General features: G+C 36.1%; 1 protein-coding gene across 9 annotated transcripts in view; it reads right to left on the bottom strand.

The window, feature by feature from the left end:
- The window catches only part of MBTD1 (mbt domain containing 1), a 57,451-nt gene that overhangs the window by 17,414 nt on the left and 18,748 nt on the right, over window positions 1-21,289 (bottom strand). For 5 of the 9 annotated variants that reach the window (XR_004421372.1, XM_033091202.1, XM_033091199.1 and 2 more), the window contains 5 exons: window positions 17,507-17,708; window positions 13,155-13,294; window positions 11,723-11,837; window positions 10,829-10,914; window positions 2,259-2,376 (listed from right to left, as the gene is read on the bottom strand). Coding sequence is in view for 8 of the 9 variants with exons in the window: in XM_033091202.1 (XP_032947093.1) it covers window positions 2,259-2,376; window positions 10,829-10,914; window positions 11,723-11,837; window positions 13,155-13,294; window positions 17,507-17,660 (613 nt within the window). In the remaining variant the exon portion in view is untranslated. The remainder of the gene's footprint in view (window positions 1-2,258; window positions 2,377-10,828; window positions 10,915-11,722; window positions 11,838-13,154; window positions 13,295-17,506; window positions 17,709-21,289) is intronic. The other 4 variants (XM_033091205.1, XM_033091206.1, XM_033091203.1 and 1 more) reach the window with 3 other exon arrangements.

Below are 21,289 nucleotides of genomic sequence, written 5' to 3'. Positions count from 1 at the left end.
AGTACATCTTGGTTGAGTCTGAGAACGTGCATTTCTAATAAGTCCCCAGGGATGCCGCTGGTACTGGTGTATGGGTCAGACTTTGACAACCATTTGTACAATGCAATTAGTTTAACTGTTTTCAGAGCAAGGCCTCCTCCTTTGAATATATTTCAATTTTACCCATAGTTTCTTAAATTCTAGACATGAAATTCTCAGTGAAAACAGGGGTGGGAAAGTGCTACTAGAGTGTGTAGCTTTGAAAAGAAGAAGACTGTGAGAAATTAGTAAAAACTTGTCAAGTGACAGAAATCCAGTTAAAGTATATTTTAAAAAAATTGCTTTATCCAACCAATCAGGTGACCAATTAATTATTCTTGGATAATTTGGATGTGGCTACTTCAAGAGTCTAGATTTTTCTGTCTAGTTTATTTGTAAATAAGATTTGAAAATCCTAGGTAAAAAAAAAAAATCGATGAATGCAAACAAAAGTATGTGAAATCATTTAAAAGCTGTATGTACTAAATAAGCAAATAGGAAGCCGCATTTCCTAGAAAGAACAGAAAGTATATGATATAACCTGTTTATAACTTAGTAAATCTTCTATTGATAATAAATTGAGGTTTCATTTAAGGCGTTTAGTGGCATAGAAAGGGCCCAATAAACTTGTGTTTCAGGCCAGGAGCTAAGTTCAGTTACCATTTTCATGTGTTAATATCTATGATAAAAATTTACAGCATTAAACCTTTAGTTTTAAAATTCAATAATTCACAAAACAATTCATGAGTTTGCTAACTGTTGTTGAGTTCTAGTTCAGATTAACATTAGGCTCACTTCTAAAACATCATTCAAGTGGCTTAGAATAAGTTATATGAAGCAATTAGATAAAACAGAAATGTAAAATCAGAGATGGCAAACAGAATTCTGAGATATTAAATGCAACTGACTTAAACATCTAGGACAGAAAGAATGTATCACTAATTTAAATTACGGTGTAGCAAATAATAAAAGCACTTAAGAGAATGCTTATATGGCGGGAGAAATGTTTTAAGGAATAGGTGGGAATTGAATTGGGTTATATACGCTGAGTACAGAGCATGGGACACTCTTGAAGAGTAAGCAAAGGCAGAAGTGACAAAGAACATGCGGGAGGTGAGAGATTAAATTCTTTAGAACAGAACACTTATGTTGGGGAGCAACAAAAAATTTCATTCCTGGTGGATGGCGAAACTCAAATGGCTGTAAATGCTGACCATCTTGATCCTTTAAGGACAAAGGAGCCATTAAAGATACTTGATCAGAAAAATGAAATTATGATCATTGTTAGGTAAATGAAGTCTATTAGCAATACATAGTAAGCAGTGTGCAGGGTGTTTTGGGGAGACTTGCTGGAAATGGGACTAGAAAAAAGAGCAGGACAAGTAAGACACCTCCTTCCAGTAATCTAAGGACAACTGTCTTATTTGAGTGGCTGGCCCCTCCTCTAAAAAGTACTACGGTGCCCAACCTACACCACCACTCGCTGAGTACCTTGTCATAAATATATTCAACGCTGGGCAGATGTGAAGTCGCTGAAAAAAAAACACCTTATACTTCTGCACATCACCTTCCCACAGTGTCTAACACAGTCGATACCTAACACATTTATTTCACGAACAATACGGTAATGAAGGCTAGGTTACACAAAAGCAGTGGGAATGAAGAAAAAGGAAGAACTCCAGATATATGAAATTATCAACACCCATTTACTTTTAGTATTATGAATCTTATCACTTTTTTCCAGTACCTTAACTTTGTGTTACTTTTCAAAGTATTTCCCTATATAATGGGTTGGCAAACTATATTATGGTCAACTGATCCGGCCTATTACCTAATGTCTTTTAATAGTCTGCTATCTAAGAACGGTTTTTACATTTTTAATTAGGAAAAAAAAATCAAAGAAAGGATATTTCATGATGACGATTATATGAAATTAAAATTTCAGTGCCCATAAATAAAGTTTTACTAGCACACAGCCATGCCTATTAATTTATATATTGCTATGGCTGCTTTCATGCTACAATGGTAAAGTCGAGTAGTGTGACAGAGATTGTACTGACCACAAAGCTTAATATTTACTGTCAGGCTTTTTACAGAAAAAAGTTTGCTAAGCCCTGCCCTATTATCATATTTATTATTTATTTGACAACATTTTTACAAAATTTGTACATATGCTTTCTTACAAGTTACAAATACAATCAGCATTTTCTAGTACATTATTTATTATGCATGCTTTTCACCTGCTAATTTTATAATTCCAGCAATCCAGAAGACTTTGGTAGGTAGGCTGCAGTCTGTATTGGGAACTTCTACTCTCACATTTTCTGAGATATCACCCCAGCAGATCCCCATAGGTGCCTGTCATATAAAAATTATTAAATTATCATCTTATTAGCATAATGCCTAAAACATATCATTCAAAATTCAGCATGACCATCAATAATGGACAATTAAACCAAAAATGCGATTAAATTCATTCATTTTTCTCTAAAAATATAACTCTCATTAAAAAGAAAAAAAAATGTACACCTAACTCTTATTTCCCTTTTCACAGAATTCTATTTGGAAAAAGCCAGCGATAGGGTCAAGTTAACGATGAAGTTAAGCTTTCACATATACTAGAAAAGACCTATGTCGACTTCAAAATTCAATACTGTCCTAATACAAGATCGCAGCAGCAAATTTTATAAAAGCTGAATCACAAACTTGATAGATTTCACAGGATAAAGTTGACTTGAGAAACTCATTCTTTTTAATATGCAACGAATGAATATACTTTACCTTAACCTTTAATTTTAAAAGATCTGGTCAAAGAGCAGAAAGAAAAATAATTTCAATTGCAATGTGGTTTCCAATAACAGAGGAGAAATAAAACTTAGTTATCTATGTTTTTAACTTAGTTCAATTCATAGTCTAAAAATACAGTTTGTTAAAACAGACAAGTGGCAAAAGCACTGAATCAAGTTATTTAAAAGGTGGAGTTGAAAGCGTTTTTGGAGATGCATACCATGGTAAATTGTTAAAGAATTTATTATTTCTAAATTTCTCATACAGGAATTACTACAAACAGAGAAAACTTTCAATGTTAGAACTGGTAATCATTAGCCTCCACACCAAATGGGGACTCAGAAAAACCAACCAAATGAGTATCATGAAGGAATTTTCCGAAATCTAACATATGTTCCCAAATTACAGTTTCCATTACATTTTAATCCTTAAAACCTCTGGAACTTATGCAATGGTTAACCAAATAAGTGAATTTCGGAATATATATGTTGATAATTAATAAATACTAAACAGTCTCTGTGGCCCTTGATACCAGCTCCTCCTCAATTATTAAATATAATTTAGAACCTTGATCAGAGAGAAAAGGATTAGGTGAGATTATAAGACCTGATAATACGAACAAATCAAGGAACAGACAAAATAGCCTCACAGCTCAAAGATGAATAAACAAAGACATCTAAGAGTTACACGAACTAGCTAATTTGAACACTGGGCAATAGGCAAAGCCTCCCATACTTGGCAGATGCTAACCCAACAGGATTAGCCTAAAACAATACTCAAACCCTATCCTCTCAATAGTTTATGGAATTTCTGACGGAGAGGAAGAAAATGTCAAATAATACTGAACTAGGATAAGTCTGGAAACCAAAGACAGAATCAATTTATGGCTATTGCTTGAAGTAGCAAGCAATGAATGTACCTCAGTAACTTGGAGACGGTGGCCTATCTCAACTATTTGTGATTCTGGAAGGGTATACATAACTATCTCCCTGAGCTGTGCAAAAAATAATACATCCATCATGACTACCCCTTTCTGTTTTTTTTTTTTTTAATTAAAAGATTGGACTGTTCAGGTTCTGCTCTCTCCCTCTATATCACTCTAGACTGTAGGGCCATCCCTATTGCCAGCAGATATGATCAGAAAAGGAGATGCTGGAAGGAAGACAGGTAACGTAGATAAAGCTAAGATATATTAACACAAAGATCATGTATGTATTCATTTCTGTGAGGACGAACCAATCAGAGCAGACAGATCTAGTTAAATGCATGTACTGAATGAAGGTAGGGTATTCATCTCTCTTTGGCTGCCAAATCTTATGGAATGGGTGTATTTTTCATTGAGAAGAAAGAGGCATGGTTATGCCGACCAGTTGGGGGTTATGTTGGCACACTGCTAAGTGAATGTGGCACACAGGACACCCTTTTGAACTAGATATGACGATGTCATACAGACTTAAAAAAAAAAAGCCTCAACAATTGCATGGAGAAAATAACTTTTAGTCACATATTATTAAAGAAAACAAAGTGTCAAATACACTGACTTAAAAAATAAAGTTACTGTTCATTTTAGTTCGGGGAAATTATGTTTTGGTTCCTACAGTCTGGATTGGTATAGGAGAAAGTAGCAGAAAGTGACATTTGTTCTTGCCTGTAAATTTGTGGTTCTGCTAGGCCCTCTTAAACCAATCCATATGGTCCACTCTAAGAAAAAAAAAAAAGAAACGGAAACAACAACAAAAAAAGAGCACCACAGTCATCGCACAGTATGTGCTCTAAGTGTTGAAATAATAAGGTAACTTCGTAGATATATCTGCCCTTTTGTTTAAAATGACTGTTCTTAAGTGTGGAAGACTAAATGACCCAGGGCTTGACAGCCATCTTCATCCAAGTCATCTGTCTTCTCTTGCTGGCAGGAGGGATACCTCTGAAAGTCTGGATTGGCATAGCATGAACTAGCAGAACCATAATTTACAGGTAACAACAAATTTACCTTCCAGACTCAGGACGAGAGGTCCACCTCAGGTTCCTCCCAAACCAGGAAGATCTGCTTCACCACTTCCTGCTCCAGGGCCACTCGTGAGGGCTATCTGGGAGCGACTCTCCTTCCCTGCAAGGTAAGCTATCATCAGGTCCTGCAGGACATGGCCAAATCCAAAGCTGAGGGCTCCCCAGCACAAATGTATGATAACCTCCACCTGACTGTCTGTAAGAAAATCATTCGGTGGGAAGTCTTATTTTCTGCACTTCAGGAACATTCCCAGATAGTCCAATAGCCCAGACAGCTAGTATTTACTCTCAGAGGGCTGATACACTGCACACATGATGCCGCACAGCAGAAATACAGATTTTCTTCCACAGAGCTGCCAACCTGTAATTTTTGATAATCACACGTAATCCTCAATACTATTAACAGAGTTGAAGTGGGCAGAGGTTAGTCCTGAAGTTGCACATAGGTAACCAAAAAAGAATCATTCCCAATAATGATAGGACAAATGTAGAAAAAGCCACTATTAAAATACTTTAAGACAAACAGGCATTTGATTACTAAAGTGCATCAAGTAGAGAAAGATGAAATATTATTTGGCTAACAAGAGAGAAAAAATAACAGGAAATTAATTAGGAAGAGATTAGAACTGCTAAATACTATTTGCTGGAATGAATAGGAAGTAGAAACAGGAAAAAAAATTGTTCCCCCTTTCTCCAGAAAGTCCACTCACCTTTTGATTTGATACTTTGTAGGATGGTGGTAGCAGGGAGATGGGAGCACAAGGAGAGTACAAAAGGGAAATGGGGTGCTTGCCGTGGAAGTAACATTACAAATGGGGGAATGCTATGTGTATGTAAAAAAAGACAGGAAGCAGTGGTTACTGGTTTCAAAGGCATAAAACAGTCTATACTTTTTTAAAAAAACCCAGATTAAACCAATATTGTTTAAGAATTGGGTGACTGCAACAGGAAAACAAAAACCATTTTAGAAGTCAGACCAAAATTAAGAAAATAATCTGAATTCTTCAGGCTTTATATAAAACAGGCGCTTTCCTGCAGAGAATCTATTTCGTGGCAACTCACAACAGTTAACTCAGATGGAGCACTAACAAGTGCCAGAAATTAATTTAAGTTTTATTTCAATTAGAAAGAAATTCTGCAATCTAGGACGACAGAAGTGAAGATTCTAACTTTAGTTAAAATGGACGTGATGTCATATTTATTTTCAACTTTCACTGGAGTCATGTGTAAGTGTGTATCTGTGGTCAAGGCGAGGGGAAACTTTTTTTTCACTTTGAGATTTTACTAATAAACACATACCTGAGATATAGGTAGATGAGTTTTACTCTAAAAAGAAACTATATACACAAACAAAAGGGCTTTTTTTGTCCTTAAAATTCAAAAACATACTTGTGATACTTTTTGCAAAGAAATATGATAACCTTATCACCTCAAAACAGCTGGCATACAGGTCAGGCACTAAAGAGAGGATTAGAAAATATGATATTAGTAACACCAGGTAATATTTGTGGAGGCAGGATGAAAAAGTATAGTAAGCTTTAAAGTTATGGCATGTATGTACAAAGGCATTTTTTTTTTTAAAAAACAAACTACAACAACTGTGTTTCCCCAAAAATAAGACCTAGCCGGACCATCAGCTCTAGTGCGTCTTTTGGAGCAAAAATAAGACCTGGTCTTGTATTAATTTTTGCTCCAAAAGACGCACTAGAGCTGATGGTCCGGCTAGGTCTTATTTTCGGGGAAACACGATATTTTCAAGGGAGAAAAAAGTAGGATGATTATATTTCTGGTTTTAGCAATGACAGTATCAACAAGACGCCAGGTACCAAAAAAAAAATAAAATAAAATAAAAAAGAAATGTGAAATCTGTAAATACCTAGCTGAAGGAGTACGATTTTTGCTTTTGTATGATTCACGCACATTCTGGCTTGTGCTGTAATGCCTAGGAAAGAAGTATTTTTCAAGGCAAACAATGGGCAATAGGAGTGCTTCAGTTTAAAAAATTAAAGTCTTAAAAAAAAATTAACAGTGCTTTAATAAAGCTAAATGTTCTGCATACAAATAGATCAACTGGAGGTTCTCCTGGGTCCAAATATAAATTACTAATAGAAGAAAATAATCTGTGAATTTCATTCTTGAATATAGTGTACCTAACTGGCATGTGGTATTGTAGTATTTTGGAGATTTTTCCACAGTTAGGATAAATATGGACACCGTTTTAGAAAAGATATAGATTGGTCTCGGGCCTTGGTTCCTTACACAGAGCTCTTAAAACTTTTGTAATTCCCTAAGTGATAAGAGCACTAGGAGCATCTTTCGTTCTAATGTTTGGTCTTTAACCCTGGTTCCTGACACAGAGCTCCAAATCGTTTGGAATTTCTTGGGTGATAAGAAAGAATGTCTTTTGTTCTAATGAGGTGACTCTGTGTGGAATTCTAGACAACTTCACAATGGCAGCTGGTCACCAGAAAGACCAAGCTATAAGCTTGGAACTTTCAGCCCCATCCCTCATCCTCTGGAAAAGTGAGAGGGAACGGGAAGGGAGATCGTGCCTGTGTGATGAAGCCTCCAAAATAATCCCAATATTCGGAGTCTGGAGAGCTCCAGGGTGGTGAACAAGTGGAGGTGCGAGGAAAGCGGCACGCCTGGAGTCATCATGAAAGCTCTGTGCCCCTTGTCACATACCATGCCCTGTGTATCTCTTCGTCTGTGTCCTTTATTATATCCTTAATACTAAACCAGTAAACTTAAAGTAGTTCCCTGAGGACTGTGAGCCATTCCAGCAAATTATTGAACCCACAGAAGGGGTCATGGGAACTCTAATTTATAGCTGGTCTGTCAGATACAGGTGACAACCTGGGACTTTTGGTGTCTGGAGTAGGGGCAGTCTTGTGGGCTAAGCCCTTATCTTGTGAAATCCAATACTATGATAACTCCAGGTAGATAATGTCAGAATTGAACTAAATTATAGGACACCCAGCTGGTGTCTGAGAGTTGCTTGATGTGCGGAAAACCCACACAACTAGTGTCAGAAGTATTGTGTGGTAGTAGTGTGTGAGTAAAGGAGATAGATACATAGGAGTGTTTTTCTATAGAACAAAGAACAAAGTCTCTGCATTATGAAAAGTAGGTTAAAGCACAGAGTTGAAAATTACAATCCAGCTACTAGAAAAAGTAGTACATTTCTTCATTTATGAGATGGATTAGATGATCTACATGATTTTTAAGATGACTTATAGCTTTGTAACCATACGATTTAGAACTAATCAAAAGTGACATTGTCTAACTCAGTGGTTTCCAACCTGAGACTGCCAAGAAGGGGGCACCAAGGGCCAGGTGCCAAAGCTCTGGCCATACCACCCCAACGCTGCCAGACCAATCAGAGTAGCTTCCTCTTATCCTAGCTATGTTTATTAGGGAAAAGGGAAATTCTGATGCTTGAAAGAATTTCCTGAAATTCTGTCTGAAAACGACTGAAAACATGTCTGAAAACGACTACCTAGATAAAATAAAAGATATATCAGATAGATGGCAATCGTAATATACGGATTTCTAACTAGATACATTAAATGACAACTGGGCTCGATTTCCACCGCTAAATTATAAAAAATGTCAAACGTTGCTGTGGTTGAATATAAACCACTATGCATAATTACAGCAATTATCAAAGAAAATATCATCCTATGATGTTCCTTTGTAGAAACTTCATTCCCAGAAGTTGGAAGAGAAATTCTATTCTTGAAATTGTATGATTTTAGAACTAATCACAATCATATTTAAGTGCCGGAAAATATGAAATGTTTACCTGGGATCCTTACTGCATGAGAAGAGGTTGTGTTCAAGAAGCATGGCAGTCAATATTCTAATACCATCCTCACCAACTGCTGGTTCAAGCAGAACAGCTCTGCTTCCATGCTACACACCGAACGTTTTTTAAAATTATGTTTGAAGTAAGAATCCCTTAGGAGCAGGGAAAGGCTCCCAACCTGTGCTCAAGCTGAAGACAAGAAGATGGCAGGGGGTCCTACCGACGAAGCAGTTTTAGGGCACGCGTCAAGTCTTAGGAGACTAGAACTAGAAGACTGAGGCTACAGGCAGGATTCTCATGCTCCTGACAAGAGATTTTCTAATGCCAAAGCCAGTAACTCTCCTTGGAGACCCAGGTACTATCTTAGGGGGAGAATGATGAAGCGTCAACTGTAAAGAACAAAATCAAGTGCAGCATGAGGTCTGACCTCCTAAACCACATGGCTTCAAATGAAGATGCTGGTTAAGGAAACAAAGCAAACTCATTTGTACTAAAACATACTAAGAAATTTTTTCATATCTGATTAAGGAGAAGGCAGTAAAGAAGGAGGAGTAGAGTAGGAAGGCATTGGGGTGTCAGATGCCTCACTTCTGAGAGAGAAAGAGGAGGCTCCACAGGATTCATTATTAATAATATGACTGAGGCTAGCTGCTCTAGTCTATATGATAGAGCACTTTAACCTTAAAAAAGCAAAGTTGAAAAAAACTAATTTCATTATTATAATACCTATTTTCTTGAAAAGAAATTTAACATAGTTCTACTGTTCAAAAATATGGATATGAAATAAAATACTATGCTACTGGGACTCTGAAATGCTGTTTTTAAAAATATCTTGACTACTTAAATAGCTTGACATGGCTTATGACATTAAAATATAAAACAATATTAAAATAAAGACAGGAAAGAGATAAAGGATATTCAGAAGGAGACAACAGACAAATGTTCCAGAAAACTGGGATGAAAGAGCTATTATTACTGAGAACTTAATCTAATTCTAAGGTTCTTAGTTAGTACCAAGAAGGAACTATCCCAAGAGAGGAGAGTTAAAGATTGGCGTAGTTCTCATTAAAGCTGCTGTTGCCATGCATTTAATGTATCTCACGAATGTAACACTATGCTCCACAGTACAGTAAAATAAATCACCTGCTTTACATGAGATAAAGTATTTCAGATTCCACATAGGTTGGTTCAGATAGTCAGCATGCCACCAGTAACAGCTAACAACAATGTACTTTCGAGAAAGAATACTAGGAAATTAATGAAGTCAGCTTTAGTTTATATTTCTACCACTGACTTAATATGCTTTGCCTTGATCAAGATCTTTTATCGGCCACAAATAAATGAAAATTCATTTGGATTTCCAAGCAAGAACTCAAATTCAGTTTTGTTCACGTGCTATTATTTAAAAGTATAGCCCTAACTTAATAAAATGTTAAGTGTAAACAAAATTTCATTCATTAATTTTTTTAAATTCTCTTTTCTTTTTATACATGATCAATAGCAGACAAAACCTTTGAATATAAACTGAACTTGTAGGCAGGTTAAAAAAGTACTGCAGAGAATTTATCACAGGTAATTGAATAAAAAGGAATACAATCAAAAGAACTTATCATCAGATACATTTTTAACATAAATTCTGAATTATTTCAGATGGTCTGTAACAATCTACTGGCTAAAAAAAATATTGCAAAGGGTTGTGCATGATATATATCACATTATTTCAGCCCATAATACTCTATTACTAATAGTTGCTTCTTTGATTTTGTGATTTTACATTTGGAGACAAAAACAAAACTGGATGAAAGATCCTTCCTTTTCTGAATTACCAGGCCAAATCACAAAGATTTACGTAACATATATGCTGGGTGGTTTGTATTAGGTCAAATGATATGACACATTGCCAATATACAACTGTTTTTGATATGTAAAACCAGCAATTTTATATGGTTCAGTTTAATATGAAAATTGGATGAGACTAATACTATTGCCTGTTTAAAATAACTACAGATTACAATTTCTTTACACAAAGTTTTTATTTCTAAACCTTACAGAAGTTATTTTTTAGTTACTGGTAAGTAAAATAATAATTTAAAAAATTCCATTACAGCATATAAAATAAAGATCTAAGGATAAGATGATTAGGTGTTATTGTACGTCAAATTTAAATGACTAAGCATTTCAATATAAGGTGAGAAATTCTATACTCACATGTTTAAAGCAGGTAACTGGAGCTGCTATAAAGCTATTGCTATTAATGTAGTTACCCCAGCTGAAACCTTCCATGGAGACTGCTGCTGAAATAAAATTTAGATGTATTACAATTCTAAATCTTTTATTTATAAGGTTACTAGTTTAAAATTTGAAATGATATAAAATTAAGTTATTACCTTTAAATAAAGTTTTTCTCTGTAAAGATTAAAGAGCTTCTCTAAATAAACATGAATTTTGGGATATATCATATTTGCAAACAAACAGCAGTTACATAAAACATATGCTCCTCAGGAAGTGAAGTAAGAGCTCTCCAGTTGAGAGTAAAGAACAGCTGACAGCAGAAGTGTTGACAATAACAAACATGGCTACAGCTGCTTCTGTGTCTTTATTCTCATGCAGCTCTTCCTGAGCACCCTCAGGGAGCTGTCTGTCCAGTATCTACCACCTGACATCTTCACATTGCCTTACTCCCTACTCACCTACTTGCCTTTGCACTTTTCTTAAGCATCTCCGATTAGAAATGGTCTTTTCCTCTTAGGACTTTTCTCCCCAACCCCCTTTAAGATTGTTGAATGTCTTATTTCTTTGCCAATTATCTCCACAATGTTTTTCACCATCCAAAGCATAGAGAATCAGTGCATAAAAAAACACTAAACCAAATAAAAAACATTAATATTAAGAAGACTGCCACAAGCACTGGATCTTGTGAAAACAACTATTCTCTTCTAGATCAATTTATTGAAACCAAAACCATCATCAGGAATCCCAGTGTCATATATGATGATAGGGCATAGAAATAGCTTAATCAGAATTCAAAATTAAAATGTCATTAATGAAAACCACGTGAATCAGTATCAAATATTTCACCTCCATGACATTCACCCATATTACCTGCTTTAGTCTTTGCTTGATTTTGCAAGGTAGCTTGATACTGGGCATATGCGGCTAGTTTAGCAACTAAAGGCTGTTTCTGAAGAACTTTTGCTTTCTTTGTTGGAGGCTTACCCTAAAACAAGAAGAGTTAAGTAAATAGGATTTTTTTTCATCCCCCTCCCACACCAACAACTAATTTGACTGCATACTACTCATTCTGCTTAAGTAAACATTGAGGGTTTAGAAAATTATTAAAGCAGAGGAAACATACAAGGAATTCTAACATGAGAAATGTTTTCTGGAGTTTTCTGCCACAATGTAGATATCTAATATGGGTAGCAGAGCTGGCATAGACAAAAAACAGCAATATGCAAATTAATATGTTAATAAAAAAATTACATCCCATAAGATGTTAAAATACAGGCTGTGGTGGATACTTGATTCCTTCTTATACTAGATAAAACCAGTGGTTATTCACTCATGCAGGTTGCCAAGCATTGCTATTTATATGGTAAGAGAAGATAATTTAACGTTTAAAGAGCAAGTGACTAAGGTTTATACCTTTAGTGCTAACGCAAAAGATCAATGACAAAATGATCATGGGCCAAATTCACAGTGTGACAAACTGCCATCCATTTGGGTACAGACCACTGCTCAGGATCTTTAGGTACTGTCTTTCTGAAATATAGAAATACATCTAAGTGATGTATTTCCTTGATTTGGGGGACTTAAATAATCCTTTCAGTGCTATGTAATGATCACAACAATCAGTTAAAGGAGAGTAAGAAAAATGTGATCACCAAAATAAAATACATTACAAAAATCAGATATGTAATGCCTCTAAAAAATTGTTTATATGCCACAATAGTAACAACTTAGACAAATGGTCAAATCTCCAGTCATTTTGTTAGGTACTGACGTACATTTAAAGAAAGATGATTTTCCTTCTATATCATGAACATTTTCAAAAAGGTTAGTTGGATTAACCAAATACATCTGGTCAAGGTTATCAAATAGGCTGTTATCAAAAGTACAAAGCAAAGATGATGGGAAATTAAAACCAAAGAGTAAATCATATGCCCCCAAAGGTTGAAAGAAAGATTCTACCTTGATGGTAACTCAAAAGAAAACAAGGGGGAGAAATGGATTCAATGTCTGTACATATAAAGGTATTTACTGTATTTATAATTATTCAGGAAAAAGGTAAGTATTTTTAATTCACTTACACAATTCTGTTTATTCTGGATACCATGCCTTGTCTATATATAATAGCTGTCAATTTTATGGACTGAACAAACTATGGAGCTCACCTATTTCCTAAAAACATGGAGTATAACATGATAACTGGCCAATGGGGCAGAGGTGGAGTGCAGTGAATCACAATCAAATGACATATAAATGGTGAAAGCCATAGAAATAACAGATATAAAGAATAAGAAGGTTTCTGTACCGTTACCTGAAGTCTGGCCAAAATGCTTGCCTTCTTGGAGTTTGACGAATAACTTCTTGAACATGAAACGCTGCAGAAACGTTTGGTTTTAGAGTAAAACGCGTCTCGCACACCAACCATCCCACACATTTCGCAGGTAGCTAATCAAACAAAATAAAAAATTGGGTGTTATGATAATAAAACCAATTTTTATCTAATAGCTTAATAATTTCTCCAACTATCCAAAACTTTTAATATAAAATTTTTCCTTCTAACAGATAGAAAATTTCTTCTATCTGTTACACAAATGATAGAAAAGCCCAGACAAAATTTAGGGAAAAAAATATGATGCCATGGCTAGGCGCTCCAGAAAATCTGACAATAAATAGCTCAAGATCTGAAAGGCTTTAAAAAGGATCAAAAGACACAAACAAATAACATTTTCCTTAAGGCTCACCTCATGCCAGGCATTTTCATATGTATTATGAGCTGCAGTGTTTGAAAGGATTATAAACAAAAGATGAAAAATGCAATGCAACTGAGATTAATAGGAAGTGCAGCATAAGCCTTTAAAATATTGCAAAGATTGAAACCTAAAAAGATCTAACTCTTGGAAAAATACTAAGAGCAATACAAAGATTCTCACAAAATAAGTTCAGGGGACAAGAAAGAAGGGACAGAATAGAGCTAGACATAGGTCTAGCTCTATTATTAACAGGTAACAGAGGACAACAAAACTCCAACTATTACTGTGCCTCTTTTGTAAATCAGGACAATAATCTGAAAGGCAGAATAGAACAACAAGGGTCACAAGAATTAAAGTTCAAAACAGGAACACAGGTATATACCCAGGAGTGGACTGCTTAATTATATGGTAGTTGTATTTTTCATTTTTTGAGGAATCTCCATAGATTTTCGTAATGGCTGCATCAATTTACATTCCCACCAACAGTGCACTAGGGTTCCCTTTCTCCAGATCCTTGCCAATACCTGTTATCTCTTATAGTCTTTTTGATAATAGCCATTCTAACAGGTGTGTGAGGTGTTATCTCGGTGGTTTTGATCCGCAGCTCCCTGATGATTTGTGATGTTGAGCAGCTCTTCATGTACCTATTTGCCACCTGTATGTCGTCTTTGGAAAAATATCTATTGAGGCCCATTACCCATTTTTAAACTGGATTAACTGCTTTTTTGTTATTGAGTTGTATGAGTTCTTTATATATTTTGGATGTTAACTCTTTATCAGCTATATGTTTATTTCATTTTCTCCCATACTGCAGGTTGCCTTTTCAATTTATTGTTTCCTTTACTGTACAGAACCTCTTTAGTGTGATGCAGTCCCACTGTTTATGTTAGCTATTGGTGTCTTATTGAAGAAATCACTGCCAATACCAATACAATACCAAAAAGCTTTTCCCCTATATTTTCTCCTAGGAGTTTTATGATTTCGGGTCTCACATTTAAGTCTTTAATCCATTTCTAGTTAATTTTTGTGAGTGGTGTAAGAGAGGGGTCTAGGTTCATTCCTCTGTATCTGCATATCCAATTTTCCCAACACCACATTTATTGAAGAAACTATCCTTTCCCCATTATGTTTCCCTGGTGCCCTTATCAAACATCAGCTGACTGTAAATTAATATCTCAAAAGAAATATCTGCCCTCCAATGTTCAATGCAGCATTATTCACAACAGCCAAGATTTAGAAATACTCTCAATATCCTCTGATGGATGAATGGATAAAGAAAATGTATCATATATGTATACAGATACGTATGGTACATACTTATATGTAATGGAATATTATTCATTATAATAAAATATTATTCATTCATTAAAAAAGAAGAAAATCCTGTCATTCTGACAACATGGATGGACCTAGAGCGCCTAATGCTAAGTGAAATAAGCCAGACAGAGAAAGACAAATATTGTATGGTATTATTTATATGTGGAATCTTTTTTTTTATTTTTTATTGGGGAATATTGGGGAACAGTGTTTTTTTCCAGGACCCATCAGCTCCAAGTCAAATTGCAGGATGCAGCTCCCTGGCCCATGTGGGGATCGAACTGGTGACCTTGGTGTTATGAGCACTGCGCTCTAACCAACTGAGCCAACCGGCCACCATGTATGTGGAATTAAAAAACAACAAAAAAAGCCTATTTCATAGAATGGTGGTTGACAGGGGCTGTAGGAAATGAGGAGATGTAGGTTAAAGGGTACAGATGTAGGTCAAATTTCAGTTACAAAAAGAATGAGTTGTGAGGATCTAATATACAACAGGGTGACTATAGTTAATAATACAGTATTATATACTTGAAAGTTGCTGAGAGTAGAATTCAAGTGTTCACATCACACACCCTCACAAAGTTACCTATGTGAGGTGATGGATATGATTATCTTGATCTTTGTAATCATTCCACAATATATTTATCTCAAATCATCACACTGTACACTTTAAACATATACAATTATATTAGTCAATTATTCCTCAATAAAGTTGGGGAAAAACAAGATAAACAGAAAAAAAGTAGGGGAAAAAAAAGCAAACAACTGCATGAGTGGCTTCAAATCGCCAACCCAAACAGGTAAAACTGGACGGACTTGTAATTTAACCAGTATTTGTTAAGTCTACGAGAAATCATGGAAAAAAGGTAAGGTGCCAGAAGCTGAGAGATGAACAGAGTGTCTGAGGGGAGGAAAAAAACCAATGGTTTTCTGTTGTAAAAATTCTAGGACAGATAATTAAAAAGATTTGTGATCATAGTAGAAAAATTGTGATTCCCAAGGGGACAATGTATCTTTGCCAAGGATTATACATGTCAAACTAGAATTCCCAAGACTAGAAGTAAGCTCCACCTGGCAGGGACTTTATTGTATCATGTTCATCCTTGTATCTCTAGTATTTAAAACAGTCTGGCACATACAGAGCTTCAATAAACCTCCTATCCTATTGTGATAAGATCACCAGACTGGTATGGTGAGACTAAACCATGGCAGGAAATACATTAATAGGAGTTAACACCTTTGATAAAATCTCTCACGCAGCTTTGTTAGAAAGAACTGAGAAATTTAAGCTTAAGTGGAAGACATTTAACTGGTTTTAACTGGTTGGATGACCACACCTAGTGGATCCTAATAAAGGAAGTGAAAGCTTTTTGGTATGGTCTGCAGGACTCTGTACCAGGCCCTGTGCTGCTCAACTTTTTAATCAAAAGATTAAAATAGGACCTACAAGGCATTACCATCAAATCTGCAAATGACATAAAACTAGAAGATTAGATGACACAGCATTCAACATTAGATGACAGAAATAGGAATAAAAAATTTCTAAGAAGGCCAAAATTTAGTAAGAAAAAGGTTACATGGAGAGCTTTAAAGTTTTACACTTCAATTAAAAAAAAAATCAACTGTAAAAGCGTAAGACTAGTTTAGTGCATTTGGTAAAGATCAAAGGGTTTTAATTATTTGCAAATTCAGTATTAGTTTCAAAAAAGTTAAAGCAATTTTGGTGTCATGAATGGAAACACACTGTGCTGAAAAAGGGTGATAAAAGGCTGAGCTACCTTCTGCCCTAGTCACACAGGGTAATCAATTATCTGCCTAAGGTATTTTCCAGGATGTGGGACTGTTAATCCTAAATCCAGGACCGTTAATCCTAAATCAGAACAAGTTGTTGCCCTACTACCACGTGATCTGAAGTATCCCCAAAAGAGAGTGAGCAGAATATTGACAAATTAATACCTGTGATACTATAAGAAATAGTGGAAGCAACTAGGGTCACTTGGTGTTGCTAGAGACACACTGAAACTATGTGTCCTAGTGTGAAAGAAGAGACGTCATAACAAAAATCAGATTTATTTTGTGTACCTTTAAAAAGCAAAATTAAAACCAAAAGACAAAAGTTAGAGCTAGGATAACTGTGGGTCAATATAAAGAATATTCTTGTAATTAGACATAACCTATCACTGGAAGTGATAACAGGAAACTGGAAAACAGGAAACTTTTTACAAGGAATTGCTATAGAAGGAAAGTCCCTTTCAACACTGTTTAAGTCTATTATCCTACACATTTCAATTACATGGGGATGCATTATCTAATTACGAAATTTAAGTTTCTCAACAGCTTTCTGTTTTCATTTTGTTCTAACAAGCTGTCGATCAGAAGGTGGAAATAAAGGCAAAATAATGAGATCAAACACAAACCCAGTGATCTTATCTATTAACAGAACTACAAGTTTCCAGACTGTGTTTCTTCAAACCGCTCCTTAAAAGTTCTGAGGAAGGACAGAAGAAATGGAATCAAAACATAGCCTCAAATATAAAGTTGAGTAACAGGTCCGCGCTGTTCACTTGAAGGCTGAATTACTTATACTCACCCATGCCAGATTTACCATCTGGGTATGTGTAGACTTGTCCATTGTTTTTGATAATCGGGAGATTAGAAGGTAAAGGAGCAACTTCTTCTTCACTCTCCTCAGAGCTGGAGCTACTACTTGTGTCCTCACTGCAGCTATCATAACCGTCAAACATCCCGAATGAGTCTCTTCTTTTCCTTTCGGATCGTGAAGAATGTTCAGTCTTAAAAGAAGAAGAAATAAGACATGACATAGCACTCATACACACTCCCTATAAACCTTAGTTCAAGTTTTGGTAAATGAGATTGGAAAAATGAAAATCAAGCCCTGAGAAATGATCATTTTATAATAAAAAACTAAATGCTTGGGTCAAAATGGAGCCCTCCACTTCTATGAGGCACAAATCTATTAGCGAACATGCTAGCTAATTAATAACAACAAGAATGATGGACACAGACTGAATCAGAATATCATCATGTCATTCAAGGTTTGCCATAAACTAGGTGTGTCACTTCTCTATAAAAGAGAGATTAGCTCAGTTGATTTCTTTTAAAAAATTGTGGTGAGATACACATAACAGATGATTTCTTAATTTGCCTTTCATCTCCAAAATTGCAAATGTCTATACTATAATATTTTAGAGCATCCAGAGAATATATAGATGCTTTAAAAAAAAAAATCACTGGTAAGAGCTCTGGAGGGATTGAGAATTTTAAGTTTTTAGGGACAATTTTTAGACATTAACTATTTCAAAAATTATAGAATAGTTTTACATATGCAACCCTATATTTTACTTCTTTCTTTAACATAAACAATGGTTAAAAAAAATCCCCAATTATCTCAAGTTAGACATTATTTCCTGTTCAAAAGAAAAACACAAAGATTCTGTACCACCTTCAGGGACTGCTACTCATTCATTCATTCCTCCAAAAAATGTTCCCTCATTCAAGCCACAGAAATACCCCTCCAAACTAATAACACTACTCCAAACTTTCCTGAAACAAACCCCAAAACTTTAAGTTTAGTGAGAAGAAAATAGGAAATAATGAAGAGAAAAAAAATACTTGAAAAAAAATAAATAAAGGAAACCATCAGTAAACATGCAGTGAGTTACAACTAGAGTGGATACTATCAATGAAAGAATCTTTGGAGTTTGGCACCTATTCTTCATTCTTTTGCTTCAGTTAATATTTTTTACACTTTATGCACAATTTCTTTTCTGGCTAGTTTAATTTAACATGACCAATAATAAAGCTGAAACCTGCTGTCCAAAGCCTGACAAAATCATCCAAAGGCCATCTCTTAATTTTATCGAATAAACTGTCATCTCCAGGTATGGCAGCATTAAACATCTGCACTGAGATGGGAAATTGATTTTCGCTTATATCAGATTTAACTACGAAAGCACCAAAATTGGTTTCTCAATACACACAATGGAAATATGATACACCCAAGTGAACACTGTCTTTTAAGAAGTCCCTTGGGAGGCTTTCTACACATGTACTACCTCCAACTCTTTTTAGTATTTAGAACTCTCTTAGCCCCAATTTTAAAAAGAAAGACTTAATGTTTGTGGTCACTTTAGACTTATTCCTCCATCTCCCCCAACCGTTTTCACTAGCTTGATTATCCATCTTATTTGGCAGATTTGGTTCTGAATAACTTTTGGGTATTTCTACAAATCAAATGTGTCTTCAAAGAATCAAAATCTACTACCACCGGAGATTTCAAAAGAATAAATAGAACTCTGCAGGCAATTCCAAAAGACGAGGCTAACCACATTTTGAACTGCTAAGGTGGCAGGGAAAGGGACAGTCCTTGTTTAGGTCAAGTGTGGCGCTGGGAACACAGAATTTTGACTGACCGAGATTTGAGACTTAGCATTGCCATCTATTATTAGCTGTGAACTTGGGCAAGCTGTGAGATTCTTGCCTTATTCATACAACATTCTACAACTGTCAAGCATGTGTGTGTCTCATAGTGACAGAGGCTAAAGATAAGGTGGTGTACAGAGCAGTCAAGTTGCACGGTTCTCACAAAGGTTGTAGTCTCCTGGCGGGAGACATTCAGCAAGGCCATGTGATGACAGAGTAACTATGGTAGGGGTAGTCAACTGAGATGCAGTGGTGAGGCAAGACCCTGCATGAGGACAACACAGGCAGTCATTTAAATATCTGGTGCTGGAATGTTCTAAGCAAAGGAAAGAGCAAGGCAAAGGCTCTCAAGCTGGAATATACTTGGCACGTTGAAAGGCCACTGTGGCTGGGGCCCAGTGTGAGAGTTGTGGGAGGTGAGGTTGGAGGGTGTAGTGCCACATGTCAAGGGCCCTTGAAGGCCAGGGGAAAGAATTGATTTTTTTTTCCCTTTGAGGGCAATGGAAAAACATTATGAAATATTTACCACAGTTATAGTTAACGTAACACTGGCTACAATTCTAAGATCTAATAAATTCACACAGCCCACCACCATGTAGAGATGATCTTTTATACTCCTAGTTTTCATATAAGCTTGTCCACTTTAAAGTCAGCTCGGTTGGCAGCTAATACATACTTATTGACCCTCCAATGTCAAAATATCTATTCTAACTCTACTTCTCAGAGTATATAACTCTGAAATTTCAGGAGGTCAGTGATTATGAATATCGTGGTTTCAATAATCATAGGCAATTAACATTAAAAAAAAAAGTACTATCATGTTCCAGGTAGGCCATGTGCATGGCGACTCTCATTCGACTGTGTTCCATGGCCTTGAGTTCTAACCCTTTGGCCGCTGAGACCATGCACTGCGGCCCTACTGAGACTGTGTAGACTGTCTGGGACCCAATGACTTGGGTGGTGGAGTTATGGCCATCCAGACTAGGAATGGTGTGCTAGGGGCTGTGAAACAGACTGCTTTTCCGCAGCCCTGCATGGACCAGGTTTGAGAAAAACGAGGCTGACTCACTGGGATGTGGTGACTCGGTAATTCATCAAAATGACCAACACAAAGGAAAAGAGGACAGACACCCGCTGTATGTCCTCTAGGCCTTTTAGAAAATATGGAGTTGTTCCTTTGGCCACATACATGCAAATCTACAAGAAAAGTGATATTGTAGACATCAAGGGAATGGACACTGTTCAAAAAGGAATGCCCCACAAATGTCACCATGGCAAAATGGGAAGGGTCTACAATGTACTCAGCATGCGATTGGCACTGTTGTAAACAAACAAGTTAAGGGCAAGATTCTTGCCGAGAGAGTTAATGTTCGTATTGAGCATATTAAGCATTCTAAGAGCCGAGATAGCTTCCTGAGATGGGTGAAGGAAAATGATCAGAAAAAGAAGGAAGCCAGAGAGAAAGGTACCTGGGTTCAACTGAAATGCCAGCCTGCCCCATCCAGAGAAGCACATTTTGCGAGAACCAATGGAAAGGAGCCTGAGCAGCTGGGACCCATTCTCTATGAATTCATGACATGACAGGTGTAAAAAAATAAAAGACCTCTGTAGTGTTAAAAATATTTCTCTTAATTGGCTAGAAGTGCAGCGTCCCCTCCCCCAAAGAAATATTTAAAAAAAACTTTTGTGTCCAAAAAAAAAAAGGTACTATGGTCAGATACATTGGGGAAATTTTCCTTACTTCAAGCCCTCTTTAAGCTTTTAATATACTTATGAACATTATGATAAAGAGGGATATAGAGTATGCAGGCTTTCCCAAAGCATCTTTAAGGACTAATGTTCCAGAGCAATTCTCTGACCTCTTCCACCGTCCTCACACACAGAAAATGATTATACAACACAAGGTTTATGAACAAGCCCCTGGACGCCC

Source organism: Rhinolophus ferrumequinum, chromosome 21 (genome assembly GCF_004115265.2).
Source record: "Rhinolophus ferrumequinum isolate MPI-CBG mRhiFer1 chromosome 21, mRhiFer1_v1.p, whole genome shotgun sequence".
In the NCBI taxonomy this organism is placed as follows: Eukaryota; Metazoa; Chordata; class Mammalia; order Chiroptera; family Rhinolophidae; genus Rhinolophus; species Rhinolophus ferrumequinum.
The sequence above is the reverse complement of the archived record's forward strand: the minus strand, read 5'-3'. Positions and strand labels throughout refer to the sequence as shown.